The sequence below is a fragment of the Leptinotarsa decemlineata genome, unplaced genomic scaffold (genome assembly GCF_025532065.1).
Source record: "Leptinotarsa decemlineata unplaced genomic scaffold, Ldec_3_MD MMD2_P_RNA_scaffold_9, whole genome shotgun sequence".
In the NCBI taxonomy this organism is placed as follows: domain Eukaryota; kingdom Metazoa; phylum Arthropoda; class Insecta; order Coleoptera; family Chrysomelidae; genus Leptinotarsa; species Leptinotarsa decemlineata.
In genome coordinates, this window is record NW_027412536.1 from 3,574,000 (window position 1) to 3,598,794 (window position 24,795).

At 38.8% G+C, this 24,795-nt stretch overlaps 1 protein-coding gene and 1 long non-coding RNA gene across 2 annotated transcripts; both read right to left on the reverse strand.

Annotated features, from left to right (window-relative positions):
* Positions 1 to 1,058: 1,058 nt before the first annotated feature.
* Positions 1,059 to 1,831, reverse strand: LOC111509105 (uncharacterized). The gene is made up of 2 exons (XR_002722601.2): positions 1,368 to 1,831; positions 1,059 to 1,241 (listed from the first exon to the last, which is right to left on the reverse strand). It is a non-coding gene; the product is annotated as an uncharacterized lncRNA (long non-coding RNA).
* Positions 1,832 to 13,937: 12,106 nt separating this feature from the next.
* RpL27 (Ribosomal protein L27) lies at positions 13,938 to 18,073 on the reverse strand. The gene is made up of 3 exons (XM_023171343.2): positions 17,917 to 18,073; positions 17,519 to 17,743; positions 13,938 to 14,262 (listed from the first exon to the last, which is right to left on the reverse strand). Exons 2-3 carry the CDS (start codon positions 17,735 to 17,737, stop codon positions 14,074 to 14,076), a joined length of 408 nt encoding a protein of 135 aa, XP_023027111.1. The 5' UTR covers positions 17,738 to 17,743; positions 17,917 to 18,073; the 3' UTR covers positions 13,938 to 14,073.
* Positions 18,074 to 24,795: the final 6,722 nt, after the last annotated feature.

Genomic DNA, 24,795 nt, shown 5'->3' on the forward strand with positions numbered 1-24,795 from the left:
CTTCAACTACTACAAAATGGCGGAACTTAATAATTGCCTAAATAAATTGACATTTAACTACATACTAGGAGATAATAAGCTTGAGGTCAGTTCAGAAGAAGCTCGAAATGGTTGCCTTGAACTTCTTGACATGTGAACAGCCTATCCGATATTTCACGCCGAACATTTTCGAACACAGTAACGTCAATATCTTTACAAATATTAATTATTCTCTGCCGTATATTAAGTATTGAAGGAGGTTCAGTTTCTTACACCTTTTGCTTTAAATAGCCTCATAAAAAAAGACCAAAGGTGTCAAATCTGGCGAGCGGGTTGGCCATTTTGTAGGACCTTTATGGCCAATCCAACGACCGGGAAAAATAGTATCCAAATAGTTTCTTACATGTCTGGAGTAATGTGGTGGTGCTCCATCTTGTTGGAATACAATATCCATATCGAATTCATTAGGATTCGCTTCGACGATTTCAGTGATGAAAGGGTCAACAGTAGTTTCCAGCATATTCAAATACAGTTCGACTGTTAAATTTTGATCAATAAATATAGGTCCTACAATATGGTTTCCCAGTATTCCTGCCCAAATGTTAATTTTTTCTGGATATTGGGTATGCGTTTCCCGGAAAAAGTGAGGGTTGGTGTTACTCCAATAACGGCAATTTTATCTGTGAACATTGCCGTTTAAAAAAAGTACACTCGTCACTAAAACAAATATTGTGTAGATAGGTAGGATCCCAGATAGCACAAATACGTCATGTCCCGCTTGCGGACATTCAGAACATCCTCAAAACGGACGTGGACATCTTATGGACGTCTTTGTAACGTCCATTGTTAATAATCAGGATGTCTTTAGGACGTCCATAATAGGACATTACAGGTCTTCAAATAGACATTTACAGGATGTCTTTAGGACGTCCATTTGAGAACATTTCATGGACATGATCAGAAGCTCAAAAATATATTCACAGGATGTTCTATTTGTTTCTGTCATACGTTTCTGTAGGCTAAAAATTATTTATTTTTTATTTATTAGGTCAGATTGCCTCGAAAAAATTAAGAAAATATTGAACCTTTAAATATTTTTTATTTGAAACATCCATTGAAAATAATAACATAAAATAAATGATAATATTAAAACTTTTTCGTAGATTTCACGTCCTTTCTTTCCTTCGCCCTTTTTAGCCATGCCTGAAAAGACAGTTCCGTTTCCTGTCGTGATTTGGCCATGTTTGCCATCTCAGCTGAACCTGAAAATAATTCAAATTGCTTATTCAAAATGAATGGCTGATGATCAATATGAAAATCCAATATGTATTAAATTATTATAGGTATCTAATGTAGGCGGTGTCTAAATAATATACGAGTATACTCACTTATGATATGCGCTGCATTTTCCTTCACTTCTTCGTACTGAAAACTAGTGACTTCAACACATTTGGCTGTTTGTTCTCATGATGAAGTCATTGATTAATGGACCGTTCAGTGATCTGAACTGCATTAGTTACCTTTTTTTGTCATTACTTTCAGAAAATGTCGACATTGAATAAATTAAAATATCAAAAAAGCGATGCAACCAAAGGTGAAGAATGTGATAATTAAAATCGACCAGACTTCCGTATAGCCGACAGTAAAATGCAACAAGACGGTCAAGACGCGTTCTGTAGTTGGTGACTCTGATGGCGGGAAGTTTAAAATGTCATTTTAAACGGTCGCATGCAAATTGAGTTAGAAATGCGTTAATTATTGGCCAACCATAATTCCTATTTCCTTGGCAACTGAACCAACACAGTTCAGTAGTTCGTAAAATTGTAGTATACAACCTACCCCAAGTTATTAACTGAAGTCCAAAACTCCACAATTTGAAATCAGTCTTGCGCGTGCGCTCATGTTACGCATGACTTCGTGTTTTATGTATCAATTTGGAAATTGAAAATCACATAATATAATTCCTAAAACTCCATTCTCGAGATATCAATGTTTGAAATTGTTCTTTGATATGATCTATATGACCTTGATACCTATATGTTGGCATCATACACAGTTGGCATTACCTTCAAATGTTCTACTGCTTATTGATGATTTAATAATGTTATAACAATGTCTTGCTGAATGAGACGTTTTTTGTGTAATAAACATATATATACGCCGTTTTTTATAATCATTTCATTATAATATATACTGATTTTTTAATGTTTCTCATGAAATAATACAATGCAAACGTGAATCCAATGGAAGTATAATTGAGTACCTAGAATGGACGTTCTACGGACATATATTTCTGGACGTCCCGAGGATTTACTAAACTGGACACACTTAAAACGTCCAGACTTGGTCCTGGACATTCAGACGATAAATGAACATGTAATAGATGTCTTTAAAACGTCCTGTGCTATCTGGGCAATGGTTTCTGTCATGATTTCGCAGAATTCTGTTCTTTGATCAGGGTTTTTCGTCACTAAAAAAATATTGTGGAGATAGGTAGGATGCCTTGCAGTGATTTCCATCATAATTTCGCAGAATTCTGTTCTTCGGTCAGTGTCATCTTCAGTTAATTTGTACCATTTTAATTTTGTATGGATGACACCTATTCCTCTTCAAAAGTCTCCGCACAGTAGAAGGAGACAAACTCACAAATATTCGCAACGGAATAAGTAGACTGTTCAGGATTTACTACCATCTCACCAATTATTTGCACCAGCTGTCCTTCCGGAATGGACGGATGACCTGGGGGCTTTTTGTTATGTACACTAGCGGTAGTTGTGAATTTGGATACAAGTTTCCTCAAATATTTTCTACAGATAGGACGATTCGGAAAACGTTCATTGAAAATCCTTTCGGTCTCGTGAAAGCTACGCGTCGCACCGTGAATAAAAATCGCTTCAATTTTTTCTTCCAATGGACGAGAATTGACCATTTTAGAGATTGTTGACGTGGTACTTTTCTACTAGTAACTAAATAAGAATATTCTATCTTAGTCTTTCTCAAAGTGAGCGATACGCTTACTGCCCCTATAGGGGGGGTAATATTGCATTCACGTTTAGTTTTTTACCGGTGAATGTTTTGTTCAGGCAAAAAGTCGCTTTAATTCTCGCTGGTGGGTGATTATAACTACTCATAATCTATTTTCATTTAATATAGTATTGTAACGAATCTGAAGCCGTCTCTGATCGATACTCCAGCCAGCGAGAATGTAGTCTGACTCGCCGGGAAAATAGTAGGCGAGTACATTGACCACTAGATAAATCTAAACCGATCGTTACCGATATATAAGGCCTGCTTCCAGTCCAGAGATGGCAGAATTTTTTCTCGCTCTGACTAATTTTTCGAATTATTTCCACAAAGTGCAGAATTTATGGTGGATGATCAGCCATTCGCCAGAGGTTAATCTCTCTTATTAGTGTGAGTGTTAGTTATAGTGAGCAAGAACCCTCCAGACCTCTGGTAAGTGCGTTCAGCTATATCACTTTACGAGACTGTTATCACCTGTCCTTGGGAAATCTAAGGTTGTGAGTTGTTCCTACAGCGCTATGGAGGAACTGCTAGACAGTCTGATGGCCAGGGACAGAGGTGAAGTGATTGGCCTCATTGGCCTTTTGCTTGACCGTCTGGGCCTGAGCCCATGAGAGCTGTTGAAAGGCACTCCTGGGTCGGCGATTAGGGAGCCTCCTGGCACTCCAAGGAGAGTCTCCTCCAAAGATACCCCCGTCGGCTCCACCATTTCTGCGTAGCCTGAGACAATCAATGCCATAACAAAGCCGAATGAACCGGCAAAAAAGAAACGTAGACTTTCAGAACACTTTCCTCCTTCTTCGAAGCCAGCCTCTCAAACAACGAGAAACACTGGCGCAAAGCCAAAAAAGACGAACAAAAAAGCACCTAAATTATGTGATGAAGCACTAAATTTCTCGGAATCCGAGATATCAACAACTGAATCCTCTGTGGAGGGTGATGTAAAGGCTGATGTCAATATGAGCGATGACTCTGAAACGGATGAAAAGTCTACTTCCACTGTACAGGGTAGCCCAAAAAACCAGACTACCCAAAACGGCGAAACAAATCAGGTTGGAAATCCTACGGAACAGGTAGCTAGCTCCCCTCCCCCTCCGCGCCCTGAGTTGCTCCAAAACATCAAGAAAACTCGCGTTCCCCCAATTGTCGTTCGTCAGAAGGACAAGTGGGTTTATTTCACGAAGTTGGCTACCTTTCACAAAGTCAACTATACGAAACCAGTAAACTTGGCTGACGGCTTTGAAGTTCATCCTTCTTCGATCGAGGACTACAGGAGTATGTCCAAATTATTGGTGAGGGAGAAAATCCTTCATCACACGTATACCCTTCCTGAGGACAGGCAAATTAGTGCCGTCTTCAGAAGGGTTCCGGAACACTTGGATATCGCTGACATCGACGGCGCCTTGGTGGAAAAAGGTTTCCAGCCATCATTAGTCTCCAGGATGATGCTTCCGAGGCTCACTTGAACATTCAGTTTTCCGTACTTGAAAAAATGTTTACAGAGAACACCGAGCTTGTTAATGACTAGACAACCTACAATGCCTAGCTCTCTTAAGGTTGTATTTTGAAATGCCAATAGTATTTCGAACAAAAAACATGACTTTGAGAACTTCCTGACAGAACATGACATCGATGTTGCATTTGTGCAGAAAACCCACCTGCACAATGAACCTTTTGGTATTCCAAACAACCGTTTCCTCCATAGAGAACGTGTTGGAGGAGGAGTTGGCATTTTTGTCAAACGTAATCTTCCTCACGTATAATTCGGCATTGACTCGGACCAGTTACACGGCACGGAAGCCGTGGGCGTTGAACTCCAACTGAGAAAAGGTCGTTATATACTAATCTCAATTCACAACTTTCCGCGGAATCGTCTACTCCCAGAATCACTAGATAAACTGCTGATGTCGACAGATACCCCCGCAATTGCTGCTGGTGACTTCAACGCCAAGCACAATCTGTGAAGCAGAATTACCAATGCGAACGACCGAGCGCATGCTGACAGGCATGAGTATCGAGTGATGACGTGCTTGATATCGCACTACTCAGGAACGTCTCCTTTTCCTGCGAAGTGTACACTTTGTCGGAACTTGACTCAGATCATAATCCAGTCATTCTGATGCTGGGTGATGATACCCCTCCCCAGGATTATCGCATGAGATCATCCACGGATTGGGAAGCCTTCAAGGCTCATCTAGTGGAGACTTGTACGAACCGTAAGGCGCTTCAAACTCGCAACGGTCTCGACGCGGCAGTGGCGGGTTTCGAACTGTCTGTGAACAATAATTTCCGTGCAGCCACAACCAGGACAGAGTGTCCTCTGCGAAGGTACAATGAGTTTTCTCCCAGGATAAAGAACCTTATCCGAGAGAGAAATCGACTCAGACACAATGGAGAGTAAGTTCCAACTTAACGTTGATCCGATTGATGATATTGACTATGATATCCGGCTGTGGAACAGCGGGTTTAGTGCATCCTTAGGAAAAATGATGACGACGTGATCCGTTCAGCTTCGGAGGAAGAACTGAGGGGGTACATTAGGGTCTCCAAACTCAAGAAGGCTCCGGGAATTGATTAAATCAACAGAAGGTTGTTGAAGCAGCTCCCGGAGAACGTCATCAGATACCTATTCCCCCGAAGATGGAAGCATGCCGTAGTCGTCATGATTCCCCAGAATCATCGTCCGATTAGTCTACTTTGCTCAACGGCTAAGTTGGCTGAACGTGTTGTGCTACAAAGGTTGACCGAAAAAGTTGAAGACCGAAATGTTCTGCCAGATGAACAATTCGGCTTCAGGACTGGTCGAAAATTCCATCTTAGAACTAAACAATAGGAAGACAGTCCATGTCGTCCTCCTGGACATTTCGAAAGCCTTTGACAGAGTATGGCATGAAGGTCTACTACACAAAATGCTCGATTTCGACCTGCCTCGGGGCCTGATCCGGTGGATTAGGTCCTTTCTGAAAGGCAGAACATTTCAGTTGAAGGAACCCTGTCTCCCGTCAGGGTAATCCAAGCTGGAGTGCCTCAAGGAGCTGTGCTGTCTCCACTATTGTACGGCCTTTACGTGAACAAGCTTCCGAGGTCCGATCACGTGAAGGTTTCTCTTTACGCCGATGATACGGCTCTCCTCGCTTCTTCCATGGGTTGAGAGTTGGTGGTCGTCTACATGCAACGCGCATTGGACGACCTCGAACGCTGGTACCTGGAATGGAAGATTCGGGTGAGTCCACCTCAGGCGATAGATTTGGGGAGACGTAACGTTTCTCCAGACATAAGAGTCACCATTTCAGGCAGGAAAATCGAATGGCAAACGCGAGTCACATACTTAGGTCTTTGGGTAGACCGCCGACTTACCTGGCTAAATCACATCGATTATATCAAGAGCAAAGTACAAATGAGGATAGACAAACTCTATCCTCTGATCAACAGAAATTCCAAGCTCAATCTTAAAAATAAGATTTCATTATACAATACGATATTCAAGCCTGTCATTATGTATGTTTCAGGCGCTTGGGAACAAACCGCTCCGTCAAACCTCTCCATTTTGGAAAGGTTGCAGAACAAACTAATCAGAATGCTGGTGAATGCTCCATGGTTCGTGCGGAATGAAGCCATTTGCAGAGATTTGAAGCTGTTAACTATACGGCAGTCCATTCAGTTGAGGAATCAGAGAGTTTTTGAGTCAGCGGAAACTCATGATAACCCATTAGTTAGGGAAGCTGTAGATTACACTATAGATGACCCCACTCGATTCAGAAGGCCCCGGCGTCTGTTAAAATGAACAGTTTGTTCATCAAATACCCTAGTCAGGAAGGGATACACAAGGCCAGAGCGGCATAGATGTCATTGATCTTTATGTCGTTACCAAAAAACACCTTCAGTTATGAACCACTCGTCCTTCTGACGAAAGACAGTTGAAAGGGTAAGGAAAAAATTTCCAGCCTGAAGAAAATAAAGATGACAAACAAGAGAGATGACAGTCGAATTTAGAAAGTGAATCGAGCGATTAAATAAAGAATTCAAATAGTGAAAATAAATTAAGTGCTAAGTGTAATAAATTAGTTTGCGATAGTGAAATATTGTTAGAAATAAATTTGTTTAGGACAGTAAATTCTTTAATTCGTTACAATTGGTGATCAGAAGTGGATTTTTAAATAAATCTGTGAGCGCTTGGTGGACAATCTTTGTATTACGATGAAATTGACTATAAAACTTATTTGTTCGCTTAGAGAGACTGGTGATTCGTTGTGTTTGGCGAAGTACCAGACTACGGAAACATAAACTGATAGACCTTTCTCGCGAAAAATAGACTTGTAAAAGTAAATAAGTGCTTTGGACTCGATTAAAATAAGTGGACATATTCAGTTTTGTGAAAAGATAATAAGAGACAAAATGTGTTCGAGGAAAGTGTGCCTAGTGGACTTGAAAGTCGCCGAATTGAAGCAAGAATTGGAGGAGAGGGAGCTAGATTGTTCTGGAAAGAAATCAGTGCTCCAGAAGAAACTGTGGGATAACTTGACTGAATCAACAAAATTCGGTAAGCCTTGAAGAGAAGCTTCTGAAAAATACGAAAAGCTTGAAAGATAAACTTCCAGAAAATTCGAAGAGTTTGAAAGACAATCTTCTGGAACATTCGAGAAGCTTGGAAGATGAATTTCTAGACAATTTGAAGAAATTGGAAGACAAGCTTCTGGAAAATTAGAAAAATTTGGAAGATAAATTTCTAGAGAATTCGAATAGCCTGAAGGAAGAACTTCTAGAAAATGCAGAAGGCTTTAAGAAAGAACTTTGTGGTGTGGCGAGTCTACTCGAAGAAAGTATAAGAACCATCGAGACAGAGATAGATAAAATCAGGAAGGAAATGAACACAGAAGTAGAGGAAATCAAAGGCTGAGTTCAGGCAGAAATCAGCAAGAATGAAGAAATGATTAGCAATTTGCAAAATCAAATCGTTAATTCTGCCCACCCCTCAGAAACGGTTACCGAAAATTCAATTCCGGAACTGAAAGCTGTCAAAGTCAGTTCTGAACCAGGAAAGTTCTCTATGAAGCCGCCCCAGTTCGACGAAAAAACTCCTTTGGCAAATTACCGCCGACAATTTGGTCTGGCCGCTCTGCGGCCAGAGCGAATGGATGTAATGCAGGAGAAAAGGCGGAAGCATTAACATTGGCGTTGCGTCGAGAACCAACAAATATTCTGCAAACCCTTACGGCCCAGGAACAGGAAGACTATGACCAAAAACCGCTGCCAGAAATCAGGAAAATCCCTACAGGAGTTTGAAGCCGACATTGCTCGATTGGTTCGTCTGGCATATCCTGCAACACTGAAAAATGTAATGGAGCGGTTAGCAGTTCATGCATTCTTGGATGGACTTCGCGACCAAGAAACGAGGCAGGCCTTGACGCTAGCTCATCTCAAGCATCTCGTCCTGGAGTTTGAGGCTGTAAAACAAGCCTGCAAGAGCCAGGCAAAGTTCGAGCTATCAAGGAAGATGGATAGGTGCCTGCTGATATTGAGTCCACCATCAGAAAGGTAATAAAAAAAGTGTTGCCTGAGAGAAAACAAATAAGATGTTGGAACTGTGGAAAAATTGGGCATGTGCGTAGCAAATGTCCAACATGCAAAGAACCAACAACAAATCAGGGAAACTTGAGGGGGTTGATAAGACCCCCTTTACTAAAAAACGCATATGTTGCCATTCTCCAACGACAAGACAAAGGCGTTTTCGTAGACAGCCTCATCAATAACGAGCCTTGCACCATGCTGCTAGATACAGGTGCGACGACAACCATTCTTGGGCCAACCTTTTCCAAAAAACCGGCAAGAATTGAACCGTCAAGTTGGAAGCTATACACCGCAACAAGGGAGCCAACCACTGTACTTGGAAAACTACCAATTGAATTGGTGTTGGGCAGCACTAGATTGAACTATCGTGCATTGGTGGCGAGCTAAATTTCCAAGACGGCGAAGAGATGATTAGGGTTCTGTTGGTCGAAGACGTGTGCGTACCTAAGAGGGCTGAAACCATGCTAGAGGCTCGCTTGGACGGAAATGCGAGCATCGGAAAGGTGGTAATGTTCGAACCCAAGATACATGACGAGAAAATTGGACGAGGAATCTCACTGGGGAAGACTCTGTTGCATGTTGATAAAGTTATGCCGGTCAGGGTCATGAATGTCAACTACTTTCCTGTGACCTTGAAGAAGGGAATGCTGGGGCACTATTCGTCCATTTCCTCTGTGATACGGAGTTTACACAGTTTGGCTAGCCAAGCCAACAACTTGCCTAAAGAGTTGGAGAAGTTTATTGACTTTCCTCCAAGAGCATACCATCAATTCACCAATCTAAATTGAGGGAGTTAGTCAAGAGATACCAGGAAATCTTCGATTTCCGGCAATCAGCTAGAGAACTCCCTCTTGCGAAGAAAGAAGAGGCAGACAAAAGATAGTCAGTGATATGGAAAAAGAAGTAGTCATCGAACCCCTGGTCTTCCCCAGTCGCATTAGTGAAGAAGAGGGACGGCTCAACAAGGTTCTGCGTGGATCATCGCCAACTAAATAACGTGACGAAGAAAGACAGCTACACTCTTCCAAGAATCGACGAGACCCTAGACGGCTCCACAATTTTCTTGACTTTGGATTTGAAGAGTGGATATTGGCAAGTTTAATTGGCCCCAGAAGATCGAGAAAAGACAGCTTTCATCTTCGGCTCAGGATTGTGGCAGTTCACGGTTATGCCATTCGGGCTTTGTAATGCTCCAGCGACCTTCGAGAGATTGACTGAGATGGTTCTCAAAGGATTCTCATGGAAGACTTGTCTAGTGTATCTCGACGATTTAAACGTGGTCGGAAAATCGTTCGACGATCACTTGAAAAATATGGAGGAGGTATTCATGCGTCTGAGGAGTTCGGGATTGAAACTTAGTCCCAAGAAATGTCATCTATTCCAGAAAGAAGTTAGTTACCTTTGCCACGTTGTCTCTGGGAAAGGAGTGGCGGTAGACGAACAAAAGATCAAATCAGTTAAGGAATGACCCATTCCAAAAGGCACACACCAGCTTCGGAGCTTCCTTGGTTTATGCACCTACTACCGTAGATATGTGCTGGGGTTTGCTAACATCGCCAAACCATTGACCCGTCTTACAGAAGGGCAGATCTAGTTCCAGTGGTCTGAGTAATGTCAAGACTCATTCAAGAACCTGAAAAGGGATTTGATCAACGTTCTTGTTTTGAGCTATCCCCTACCGGACGGAAAGTTTATTTTAGATACGGGCGCCAGCAACGTGGGACTTGGAGCAGTCCTTTCTCAGATCCAGAATGGGCAGGAGAAAATTATTGGCTACTTCAGCAAAACGCTCAATAAACCAGAGCGCAATTATTGTGTCACCAGGCGAGAGCTGTCGGCCGTTGTCAGAGTTGTAGAGCATTTCTACAAATACGTGTATGGAAGAAGATTTCTGTTGAGAACGGACCATGCAGAACGGACCAAGTAGCGCGCTGGATTGAGATACTACAAGAATTTGACTTCGAAATAGAACATCGAGCTGGGACTAGCCATAAAAACGCAGATGCCCTGTCACGGAGACCATGCCCCGATGACTGCTCACATTCCCGACGAGCAGAAGAGAAGGAAGCAGCTATTTGTAGAACTACAGCTGTAGACGACAACTGGGAGGATAATAAGATCAAGGAAGACCAAGAGAAAGACCCAGATCTTGGTTTAGTCACCGGATGGAAGAAAAGTAATCGAAGAACATCGTGGCAGGAGGTAGCAGGTTATTCGCCAGCGGTCCTACTGCGTACAATGGAACCCCCTTAACAGTGGTACCCAGGAACAGACGACGGGAGGTGCTCAGAGAAATCCATGACGGAGTCATTGGAGTACATCTGGGAGTAACGAAGACCATCCAGAAAGTAAGACAACAGTTTTACTGGGTTAATTGTCAAGCCAACGTCAAGGACTGGTGCAGAAAATGTGCTGTATGTGCTGCCAGTAACGGACTTCGAATACGACCGAAAGCTCCAATGCGCCAGTATAACGTGGGTTATACCTTTGAGAGAATCGCCATCGACATCGTCGGCCCGTTCCCAGGGTCCGACTATGGGTTTGAAATCTGTTTTTCCGTTAATCAGCTGCCGCCCTCATACTAACGACAACTCTCAGAAGTTGAGAAACTTGTGCAAGCTAAGGACTAACGAGGTCTTACCTTTCGATGTGTGATTCCTAACACGTTCCTAACTCATTTTGAAAACTATTCACTCGGACTCGGGGGATGGCAACAGAGCGAATGACGCCAACAAAAACATTGAACGTCTACATAAAAACCTCCATCTGGGTACGTGTATTTGAAGATGTATAAACACAAAATGTGGTCGGGCGTCTGCGGTCCAAATATATATTTTCGACGGCATGGTTAGACGAAGAACCGCACGTTTGCCACATCCGACTGCAAATTTCTTGACCGCAAATGCATAAAAGGAAGCACTTTCTCCTAATATATAATTTTTGAGCGTTTTATGCCGTTCGACTGCAAACCGCACGTGCATAAAAGAGGCCTTATAATGGGCCGAGAGCTGTGGCTTCCTTGCGATCTGAAATTTGGGACGCCGCCAGAACAAGATACTGCGAGGGAAGACTATGTCGGCAGAGAATGGACGACATCCATGAACGAGTCCGTCTGAACATCCGAAGTGCCAGCAATAGGATGAAAAAGGCCTATGACATCAAGGCGAATGCTGGGGAATATGAAACCAGTGACCTAGTTTGGCTACCGAATCCATAAGCCACCTCGAGAAAAGCCTAGGGTCGTCCATTTCAATAGATTGGCTCCTTATGCTGGAAATCACGACCAAGTTCGCGCCCTCAGACCACCAGAGGATGGAATGACGTTCCAGAAATGCATGCCCTTTTACTCGAACGGACAGAAGGTCGTACATGTGGTAACTCAAGAAGAGCCACGACTTTTCAAGGTCCCAGTTGATTACGCACTAGCTCACTGCGTGGCAGAGGATCTCCAAATGTTCAGGGGTATCGCTGTGGTATTCAACAAGAAATTCGATCAGCTTCAAACATTACGAGAACAAAATCGTGAAGTCGAAGGAGTGCTACAGTTAAAGAAGGGTCAGAGAAACGTTTTCTACTTGGTGACCAAAAAGCATTCTCGAGACAAACCGTCTTATGAAGATGTCTGGAGGAGTCTTACCAGACTGAGGGACACGATGCTCGACCAGAATCTCGTGGACTTGGCAATATCGAAATTAGCCTATGGGCTCGACAGCCTGGATTGGAGAATTGTGAGAAGCATGTTGGAAATGATCTTCAGATCCAGCGGTATCAAGATTTTGGTGTGCAGTAACCATCTTCCCCGACCGAGCATGAAAACTGTGGAGTGTTACTTCCATCAAACTTCACAGTGCAGACATGGGGAGTCCTGCAGGTATCGACACAAGGATGACATGAACTATTAAATAATTATTATATCCGCGGACCGATTTGTCTGCAAGTGACATATGGTTTTGTGAAAAGTAAACTCGTCTGAAACTGTAATATTGCATGACTAAAGAAGTTTTTCCGTAATTTGCTTTCGAAAGATAATAGCCGCCCGTAGGCATCGTCTCAAGTATCTGAAAACCTAGGTTCGATGGAACAAAATGCGAGAGAGATGATATCTACCAGATTTTTTTAATGGTTTCACAAAATATTTTATGGTTTTACATAATATTTTATCTTCAGGGGTCATCTTACAAATTCTTGGCACTTCTATTATTCAAAAACATTTGAAGTGGAAGTCAAGCGAAGGACCTCGATAACAATGCAGAGAAGTGAATTAGAAATCGGATAACTGGATATAGTGCCTACGTGAAGCCAATAAGAAATAGTGTGAAATGCAGTGGGTTTCACCTGGTTTTCGAGGAAGGTATTCACTTCTAAAAGTGACAGGGAAAGTATCCGCACCTAAGAGAATATCGATCTCATTTAATACATGAGAGGATCTGCAAGATTTGAATTCAATATGCGAGACCAGTTGCTATTATCGATATTATGATTAGCTAGATGTAACAAGTATAACTACGAACTTAATTGTCAGTGTGTTGAAACATCATCTACATGCTTCGACCATTCACCACTGCCATTGATAAAAACTAAGGGAATGTATAAATTTGATGCTCAGCATTAAAAACTGAGCATGAATTGAAGGGGTTATATTTTTAGGAGTGAATAATTTTTGGGAACGAAAGTTTTTGGCTTTCTACTACTCCATCTTGATACAAAAAAATGTGGAATCTTCCAAAGAAAGTAAGTTATCAATTTGAAAATAAGTAACTCTATACATGGATGTGTAGATCATTCAAAAAAGTAACAGCTACTTTCATATAAACATTGAACATTTTTCTGAAAGAATTTTTTTTCTTTCGTGTAATTCAATGTTTATATGAAAGTAGCTGTTTTAGGAGGGCTTTCTTCCAGTTTGTGTCTGAAAGTTACTTCTTTGCATGATCTACATATCCATGTATAGAGTTACTTATCTTCAAATTGATTACTTACTTCCTTTCTTTGGAAGATTCCCACATTTTTTTGTATCAAGATGGAGTAGTAGAAAGCCAAAAACCTTATTTCTCAAAAACTGAGCATATAGTGGGTTTCACTTCAACACGAAAGATATTCTGGACTGAAATTGGGAGAAGAACCTTTGGGTGGAGTGTGTAATTTGATTCAATATTTTCATGTTTTTTTTATAGCAGTTCACTGGTCTACTCAAGCACTACATTGTTTGCAACAAACTCGTAAAGTGAATCATAAGTGCGAATAGCATCAGATCCAAGATCAATTTTGAATTTAGAGGTGTTGATAAACCTGAATTTTCTCAAATTTTGAGAATCAGCATTGTTTCCAGAAATTTTGGAGGTATTTTCCAAATCAAAATAGTGAGCGTTCGATAACAGTCTTGTTGTTTTCATATATACAAATTCAACAGTACTTTTAAATCCATAATTAAAAATGTTTTTTTTCCACAATTTATTTGAACAAAAAGGTGGGTGGATTACAAAATGGTTAAATTTATAGAATCTAGAACCTCAATTTCTGGAAAAACCATTTGTGTTTTCCTTGCTTGTATCTCTCTTCAAATTTAACTCTGGTTTGGAACCTAATCTTCTTCCTCTTCACTGGATCCTTGAGGTCTTTGGGCGCCACTTTCAAGTCCGAGGTCAAATCCACTGAATATCTTGTAGGCATCAAATGGTTATAGTTGAGCACCTGCAAAAAAGGGCATTTTAAATAAACAGGAATGACTATAATTATGAGTGAAGTCTTGTAAACCAAAGTGTATTATTGGAATATAAATCTAAAACGTATGTATCATTGGAATATAAATCTAAAATCTATGAGTTGTGTTCTCACAAAGAATATGAATTATCAATCACCAATCTCAACAATACTGTAAAACATGCTTAGATACGTTTAAAAAAAATGTCAATAACATCTAAGTTGTTCAACTGATCTGTCTGTTTCTGTTTAAAATCTGTTTTTCCGTTAATCAGCTGTCGCCCCCATACGAACGTCAACTCTCAGAAGTTGAGAAACTTGTGCGAGCTAAGGACTAACGAGGTCTTACCTTTTAACGTGTGATTCCTAACACGGACTAAATTAGGACAGCTAAATGATCTATTTTGAAGTTTGAAGAGAATATCAACAATATGATTGGAAATATCAGTGAAAACTGTTATAAGATCAATATCTTCGTGCACGTGCAGAATTATTAGTATTGAAAATATTTTGATGAAATTTGGTATACCACCATTTGAGACGGTGCCCAGTCCAAATGTGAAGTTAAATTGTTCCTAAAAAAATCGCCAATACGATTTCATGTAGAAAGAAAATGATATTTGGTCCCAAAGTAGTTTTTGAGCTCTACATATCAAAATAAAGTTAGAAATGAAGCTTTCTATGTCTTTACTACTCTTATTTGTAACTAATGTTACTGCTGTTTCGTCCTATGAGGACATTTTCAAACTTATACATTAAACTAAAAATGATTGATTACATTATCTCTTATATAACACCATAATAACAGGTACTTGCCTTAATTGAGTACCCGCATTTTGTTTACCTGTGACAATGCGGATACACACTATGCAATGAAGGGTTGCAAACTCAATTATTTGGAATCCTTGGAAATTCATAAGCATCGCGGGTGCAACCTGTTAAATGATCAAATCGATCAAGTTTACTCACCGGTTTTCAAATTGAAGTACCCACATTGTCACAGGTAAACAAAATTAAGTTACTCAATTAAGTTAAGTACCTCTGTTATTACTTACAGTGGTGTTATCTACATCCATCAATATATCAAAATAAAGTTTTTCGAAATCGGAGAAAAGATGCAAATTTTAGGGAGGTGTCTTGCTTTCATGTGGGTCACACTGTATATTTGCATGAATTAGATATTTTCATGAAAAACTTTGCAGCATTTATTTTTTCACATTTATTTTTACCACAAAAAGTGGTCAAGAACCAGCATGAAAGACAATACAGAAAAATGTACTGCCCTTTGTGCAGCAACAAAAACAAAACAGATTAAATAACTTTAGAACACTTTTGGTGAGAAAAAAAATTGAAAAGAGGTAAATTTTTTATTCAAAGGGTCATCTTTCTATCATACTTTGTCCTGTCCCCCTCGGTGATCTTCACTCATATAATTTGAATAGAGAAAGTACAGTTGAGACACATCATTGAAAAGGCAAAGTCGTAAGGAATTCATCCATGTATCTGTTCACTGTGTAACTTTTCATTTTCTCACCCTCTTGCGAGAAAAACTTCGAATTTTAAATTATGATACTTCATTTGTAAGATAAAAAAATAATAAATATTGAAAAAAAATGTACACGGTATGAACCAAAAAAGGGAAACTATGCATAATTAAAAAAAAAACTCAAAACTACATCATTTCACATAGATATTCGATGCCCTAACTGTTTTCCATTAACTGCCATACATAAGAATAAGTTAGTCTCGAAACACCTTTTATTTACATGCAAGCCCATTTAAAATATGGATTACAATGTTGAATTATAATCAAAATAAAATCATATAAGGTACTGAATTACAAATTCCAACTAAGAATAGCTCAAAAGGGGTAAATTCAAAGTTTAAAAATGGGTTAATTTTAGAGTATAAAACGACAAAAAACAATGATCAACAATAAAACATATACTACCATAAACTATACAGTAAAACATTAAAGCACAGTATTCCGTAATTGAGTTTTAAAATGATGCAAGTTGTTAAACATCTCAAGATCAACCTTACCATTGGCTAATCGTAAGATTCTTGGAATACAGCTATTGAATGTGTGGTTGTAACTGATTTCACACTCGACTGTGAATTTTGGTAAAATATCCTTTTTTTTTTTTGGTCTTTCAATACATTCGCAGATATATGTACAATAGTGAACACAAACATTGTTTTAAAATATTTTGGTTTCAACAAGTACATTAACCCCAATAAAACTGAAAACTGCTTGGAATTACAAATAGATATAACTCAACTGAAATACAAAGTTTTTTAAATGCGGAAATTATAAACCAGCAAAAAACGTACCCCATCCAATAAACGGATCATTATTTCTCTTAGTTCCAATTTTTCACAGAGGTATCAGTTGTCAAAATTCAAAATATATGATACTTTCTAGGGATCGTTTTCATTATTACTAATATTTGGGGGGGCAGATTTTCCTATTATTATTGGTGATTCACCATGACTGGAGCGGATTTGAATTATCTGAGGACAATATTTAGGCCCAAAAATATGCCTGGTATTTATTTTCATGTTTATTGTGTTTATAAAACCCGCACTGCAATAAATAATGAAAGATAATATGTTTAAAATTGTTTTTTGAGAAATAAAGAGTTTGGATTTCCACCTGTCCATCTTTATACAAAAAAGTGTGGGACTCTTCCAAAGAAAGGAAGGAAGCAATCAATTTAAAAACAAGTAACTCTATAAAAAGATGTGTAGATCATGCAAAGACGTAACTTTCAGACTCAAACTGAAAAGAAAAGTACTCTCGAAAAAGGTACTTTCATATAAACATTGAATTACACAAAATAAAATTACTTTCTGAAGAAATGCTTTTATAAGGAAAGTACAATAAAGAAATTGTCTTAATCTTATTTTTTGTGTTCTGCTTGAGCCCTTTGACTGTTATATGAAAAAAAAAAAAATGTTTCTGTGCAAAACTTTTCAACATTTAGCCCATTTCAGGACGTTCTGAAGCTTCCCTGGAAATTTCATCAAAATCAGGTACTATAACCATATTCTACACTTTCCCGTAATTTCTGTGTAATTCAATGGTCATACTTAAAGCTCCTATTTGAAACATATATGCATGCTCTGAACTTCTTTGTAAAACAAATTCCCTGTATAATAATCAACAGTGCATAATAAATTTAAAGCGAATATCAGGTAAGACTAAACTCTCAAACACTTATTTATCAAACCTAAAAAAAGTTACCTTAAGGAAGGGCTTGATTTTGGACCTCTTGTGCATTTTTCCTTTGCCCATACGTTTGTGGATTTTTCTAGGGTACCTATCGATTCCAGCCACCACGGCATGTCCATATTGTTTATCTGACGTCCCATCATCGTAATTTTTTATGACTACTGCTTTTCTTCCAGCGTATCGGCCTCCAAGGACCAATACGACTTTACCAGATTTCATTATTTTACCCATTTTGATCTGAAAATAAAAATGTTCATAACCTAAAAAATTACTATCACTGTATACAAATTTTGCTAAAATAACTATGAAATCAGATGGCAATTAAGAAATAATTACTATATTCAATAAATATGTGAAAGATTAGTTATACTTTTTGATGATGTTTAAAGATTTTACAAAGATTTACTTACAACGACCACAACAGGCCCACTCCAAATAATAAAAGAAAAATGAAAAATCGAACTAGTTCGGTTCTACTTTACCGAGGAACCGAAGGAGAGAAAATATATTATTTATTCGAGAGAGAGCAGCACTGCAGTAACTACTTCAAACTAAATAACCAAGATGTCGCTGTGTGTCTTATTTTTGAAGGATAATGAATGATTCCAGTACCCCTATTCAGTGTTGCCACTATACAATTTTCGGGTCTAAATCGACTGACATTTTCTAGGCCTTTTTTGGAATAATTTTAAGTCAGAACAGATATATTTTGTAATTTTATAGATTCCTGGATGTTCCCGGATATATGAATCGAAGTATTGAAGTTGATATGGACAAAAATAAAAAATCATAGGGAATTTCACTTTTTAGATTGTTCAATTGTTCGAAACCTGTCGCACCTATATATGTTTACCTGTTGTTACAAATATAGCATTCAGTGTTCATTATTATTACCAGAGGATGTTCCAGGTGCACTATTGAAAGACAATTTATTGATTGAAGACCATTCAGTTGCAGAACTCCAAAGATGATTATACTTTTTCTATTAGAACGACCCTGTTCTACTGAATACAATAAACAATAAGTGAATACAACAATTAAATGTTTTATGGTATATGACATGTGATGGTAAACTGACAGGATCACCACTATTGAACAACGAACAAACTTAAAATTCCCTAGGATTTTTTATTTTTGTCCATATCAACTTTAATACTTCGATTCATGTATCCGGGAACATCCAGGAATCTATAAAATTACAAATTCTATCTGCTCCGACTTTAAATTATTCCAAAAAAGGCCTAGAAAATGTCAGTCGATTTAGACCCGAAAATTTTATAGTGGCAACACTGAATAGGGGTACTGGAATCGTCCATTCTAGACATGCACTAAATAGTGGTTTCACCTAAGACAGATAAGATAGATGTCTAAAAAAATAAATGTTGATATAAGTTCTAGAGAGAAATGTGCATTTGTTTGAGGTTAAAAAAAAATTTCATTTCAAGTTTAAAAATAAATGTTTATTTAGGCAATTAAAGTTTAAAAATACATATTATTTTGATTTGAGGTTTAGAAATGAATATTGATTTGAAGTTTAAATGCTTTATTTCATCAGCTTTATTCAACACATTAATTCTTCACAGGATTTCTTTGACTTATAATATAACAAATCTCCCATAAGAAGTCTTTCAGTTCTATGTCCTGTCGTGTAAGCAAGAAAATAGACATACTCGAACCGAATATATTCGGCACTCCGAATACGCTGAATACCGAATACCAAATATTCGGCGCATCACTAATTAATAATAAGAAAGATGCATAAAAACCCAGGTGTTTTCATCGATTTTCCAAGAAAAAATCTGTTGAGTGAAGCGATCTAATTTGGCACTCGAATTTGTATTAAACGAACAAACCTATTTTAGGAAAACTACTGATTGGGCAGGCAGGGCCGTAGCGAAGAAAAACCAGGGGGGGAGGGAATCCAAATTTTCCCAACCCCATCAACAAAATTTCCTAACTTACGAAAAAATGAAAGCCGAGGGATTAGTTACTACTAGAATATATTAACTTTCTTACTTAGCTATCCAAATATTGGCTAAATGCCTATGCCCGTTAGGGTATGCACAAACAAAAATACATTTTGGTAATTATAAAAATAATAATGGGAATTATTCTACTTTGGACCAAGGTCCTTGGTCTCAATAATAATAATAATAATCTCTGTCAAGATGGTTGTTCTGATTATTGGAGCCACCCATTTGTTTTATATGGATGATCTTGAACTTTATGCCTCTGGAGAGAAGGATCTCCATCAGTCCTTGAGGGTGACGGAAGAGTACACGCATGCTATCGGTATGAAATTCGTGATAGACAAATGTGCAATGGTACATCTCAAAAGAGGACGATGCGGGGACTACGGAGAGGATGTGCAGCTCGTAGATGGAAGCATCTTACACCATCTGGATACCGGAGAGACGTATACTTACCTCGGGGAGGAACAATGCCACTCACAAGAAGTAACAGCAGTGAAAAACTCTCTTCGCGGCAAGTATCAGCACAAACTTCGACAGATCTGGTCATCGGAACTGTCGGGGAAGAACAAAGTTGCTGCAACAAATATGCTTGCCGTTCCAATCTTACTCTACTCGTTTAGAGTAGTGAAGTGGACTCGGGAGGAGCTGTATCAACTCGACGTAAAGACCCAAAAAATGATGCATCTCTATAGGAGTTTGCATCCCAAATCGTCCGTTCCACGGTTGTACTTCCCCCGACAATAGGGAGGCCGTGGACTTTTGAGTTTGGAGTGTCTACATGACAGAATGGTGCTGGATACAGCCTGTAAAGTCATCAGGAGTTCGGATCCTCTTCTCTGCATGGTCCGTGCTGACCATGAGAGAGCAGGAATTGGAGCATTTCTCTTTAAGGCAGCTGCCCGAGCAGCTGATGAACTCGGTATAGTTTTCGACACTGAACGAGGTGACCACAACTCTGTCACCGAGTTGGAACCTGTTCAGCAAAAAGCTCAGATAAAAGCCGCAGAGATCACCTTACTTCTACGGAAACACAAGGATAAGCCAATGCATGGGGTCTTCTTCAATAACATTAGAGACCTTGGCTTATCAAAGCGTCTGACCTTCGCTTTTCTCAGGCGAGTGGGCTGAAGTCGGAAACTTAGGGGTTCATCATGGCTTGCCAGGATGGTGTCTTCAACACCTTAGTCTACCGCAGTCGCGTGATGGGTATAGAGGTTCCTGACACAAGGTGCAGGGCCTGCCGCGAGGCGCCCGAGACCCTAGTGCACTTGCTATCAGCATGTCCAGCATATGCGGTTTCAGCCTATATTCATCGACATAACGCGGCCCTAAGAGTGCTATATATTACCATCTACGTTATTGACGAGACACCGGTGTTGCCCTACGCTCCGGGGTATATTGAATCCGTTGTGGGGAAGAAGTGCCAAATTTATTGGAACTATTCGTTTCCCACCCTCAGGCTCATAAAAGCTAATAAGCCTGATGTGGTCCTTCTCGACCACCAGAGCAAAACGATATTTGTCGTGGAGTCAGAAAAGAGGAGGAAAAACGGATAAAATATCGAGATTTTCTTTTCGAACTCCACAGACTCTATCCAGATCACTCTGTCAAGATGGTTGTTCTGATTATTGGAGTCCTTGGTGGAATGATGTCCTCTCTACTCTCGAATCTTAAAATCATACCGGCTTGCTGCACTAAGGAGATGCCGAAGGCTGTCATTCTTGGCTCTCTGAGCTTGCTCAGGGCACATGATTCTCGGACTCAATGATCACTTACCCCACGGTGTGGGGGAGTGGTCGTTGGTTGATAATGCTGGCGCGCCCTCCCGAATGTATCGGGGCATCGGATAGGGCCTGACCAGCGAACACTACGGAAAAAATAATAATAACTTTATTGTCCAACAGTTACTCATTTACAGGACAATATAAAATTTTATTCACAATATTTTATTCATTATTTATTCCTCACACACACACACACACACACAGCGAGGAGAAACCAGCAAATCCGGAATAGCAGAGCATGTTTGGACTCATCAACATAATATATCAAATGGGGTCAAGCTGAAATCATCCACAAAGAGGAACTGGTTTAGGAGAAAATTCAAGGAAGCCGCGTATATGTTGTCCAACATCGCATTTAGTCAAGCTAACGTAGAGATACGTAACATATGGAAACCTCTTATCAAGTGAAAAACGACCAACTCCCGCCAAACGGTCTCCCGCTAAAACCAATGAAGCGGAAAGAGAAAAGAGGAAATAGGGGATAGGTGAAAGGTGAAAGCACCCGAATGACCTATAAATAGGCAGATTTCGGAGGAATAAGTCCAGTTATCACCCGAAGACGAGTGTGGATACTAACAATCGAAATGTCGTGACGTAACTTGGTTTGGAATCTTTTAATTTCAATTTTTATTTTTCATTTTTGTTAATAATATTTTTTAATTGTCAGCTTTTATTATTATTTCAATTTTTTATTTTCTGGTTGTAGCTTGTATGTTATTTCCTTGTAATTTAAGTTTTTTGTTTTAATAAAATTGTTATTTTCTGTTAATCTTCAATTTTTTTCAGGGATTTCAAATCAATTTATACTATATTAGACAATGGAAGTCTGAACTGAAAAAATACACCACGAAACATTGTCAACCATCTTCAAACAAATGTTCATATATGACATCATTACCGATACCTCTCTCAGGGTAAGAAACCTCTATTCTGAAAATTAGAAATTTACAAAACTTTCTTTGAGCTTTTTCAATGGATATGTTATGAATCTCATAGAATGGACTCCAGACGATACTTGCATATTCTATCTTCGAACGTATGTAGGTGAAATACAACAGCTTCATGGCTTTAATATTATGAAAATTTCTGCAATTTCTAACAGTGAAACCATAAGCTCTGAGAGATTCTGAAACTTTTTGTGAAAAATGTCTACCAAATGTTAATTTATGATCGAATATTACTCCTAGGTATTTGATCTCATTACATCTCAGCAGATCTGAATCCTGTATTACATACGGGAATGTATAAACCTCTTTTTTTCGACTATAACTCAACTACTTTATTCGAGGGGAAACTTTCTAGCGCATATTATCAACTTTGTCACTTATTTCGTTTGTTTGAAAGTGCTTGACAATCTTTCATGGTGAATTTTAATATATGATTCGAAATCTATGAAAGAACAAATAAAATCAGAATGAATAACTGAAATATCAATTATATTAGACAATAAAACGTGAAATGAAAATACAATAAAAATAACAAAATAATCAAGATAAAAGATGAAAATAACTGTTGATATTAGCTTAAAAAATAAAAGATGTTAGTTGTCGCGCCCTCTAGTAGCATATGTAGCAGTTACTTTGTATTCCCGTTCTTTTTCTAATAAAGCAGTTTCTTGCTGATAGTTGAACAAGTCGGAGTGTTTTCATTGTTTCCTTCCGCCTGCTTTTTAATAGGTTATGGGCCCACCCAATGTTTTTATTTACACGTGTAAATAAAAACATTGAAACAAGTCTTACCGCAGTTTGTTCATTCAGTAAAGTGAAATGTCGATCAACTATTTAAACAGTTGTCCAAAACTACTCGGTCGCGAGAACTTCGACGAGTGGAGTTTTGCATTGGATAACATCTTTGTCTTGGAGGGCTTGACCAAATGTATTGATGGGACCGAGACGGACACAGTTTTAATCGCGAAAGCGAAGGCAAAACTCATCCTTACCATTGATCCCTCTTTATATATGCACGTTAAAGATGCCGCTACCGCAAAGGACGTCTGGTTAAAAATTAAAAACCTCTATGAAGACACTGGTTTTGTCAGAAAAATCGGGCTCCTGCGTACGTTAATATCCCTTCGTTTGGAAAGCTGTGAAAACATGGAAAGCTACGTCAACCAAGTCGTTGAAACGTCTCAGAAATTGAAAAGGACAGGTTTCAACATCGACGAGGAATGGATCGGTTCTCTGCTTTTGGCCGGTCTCCCAGAAAGGTTTGCACCCATGATCATGGCAGTGGAGCATTCAGGTATGAAGATTACTACCGATTCAATTAAAAGGTAAATTTTCGTTATGTGGACACCCGGCGATTTTGAAAAAATTTTTGACTGTACGGCGGCGCTCTCCCTTATTTAAAAAGTTACGGCCCTTCAAAGTTCAGAAAAGGGCAATTTTTCAGCCTTCTTTTTCACTAAATAAAATATTTAAAAACACAAGCATTTATTCACTAGGTCACCTTTACACCTTATTCCTCCTTCTTTAACACTTTTCACTTCAATAATCAACATTTTTCTTATAAAAAACTTAATTTAAAAACGAATGTTTCTCCTGGTGACATTATTCTATTTTTAGGTTATTTACTAGTGACATTTCAGAAAAAAGGGGTTGGTATTTGCCGTCGCCTACTATTTCAAATTCGTAATACACCACCAAAAACCAATTTACGATCTAAAAAATGAAGGTAAAAAACATTTGAATTACTTCAGGAATATGGACTGCATCAGTCGTTCCAACCATATCATTAACCTTAAAAACGTAAAATACAGTGATATGTAACCAAAAAGCAGCTCCGTACATTTTTTAACATTTTTATAAGAAAAATGTTGATTATTGAAATGAAAAGTGTTAAAGAAGGAGAAATAAGGTGTAAAGGTGACCTAGTGAATAAATGTTTGTGTTTTTAAATAGTTTATTTAGTGAAAAAGAAGGCTGAAAAGTTGCCCTTTTCTGAACTCTGAAGGGCCGTAACTTTTTAAATAAGGGAAAGCGCCGCTTTTTTCTTTCGAATTCGTAATCTACGCATCAAAATACGTAAGTACAGTCAAAAATTTTTTCAAAATCGCCGGGTGTCCACATAACGAAAATTTACCCATATGAAATTTGGGTAGGACAAAAACCGGACCTGTCAAAGCTCAAAATTTTTGGAAGTTCCTGTATGGTGCATATACCTAAGGACAAGCGTACAAAATTTGAAAAAAAGGCAAAAAGACACATACTTGTTGGCTATTCAGAGAATATCAAAGGTTATAGAGTCTATAACCCAGACATTGATGACATAACAACCAGTAGAGATGTCATAGTTTATGAAGACTATACAAGTAAAAGATTTGAAAATACATCAGAAGTAGTAAACTATGAAGAAGTTGTTGGAATGTCAGAAGCAGAAGGATTTAGATTCCAATCCAGCCGTTGAGAATATTAGTGAAGGCAGTTCGTTCACTGACTTAGACGATTTAGATCCAGACTATATTCCAAACAATGCTGATGATGTTGAAACTCGAACAGAAGTGATAAGATCTGGAAGAAAAAGAAAAGAAAAG

Excerpts from the sequence above, each read along its gene's own strand:
- RpL27 (XM_023171343.2), bottom strand. The coding sequence starts at position 17,737 with ATGGGTAAAATAATGAAATCTGGTAAAGTCGTATTGGTCCTTGGAGGC. Across the intron at positions 14,263-17,518 it reads AAATCAAGCCCTTCCTTAAG|GTGCTCAACTATAACCATTT; the intron begins GTAACTTTTTTT and ends CCTTTTTTGCAG.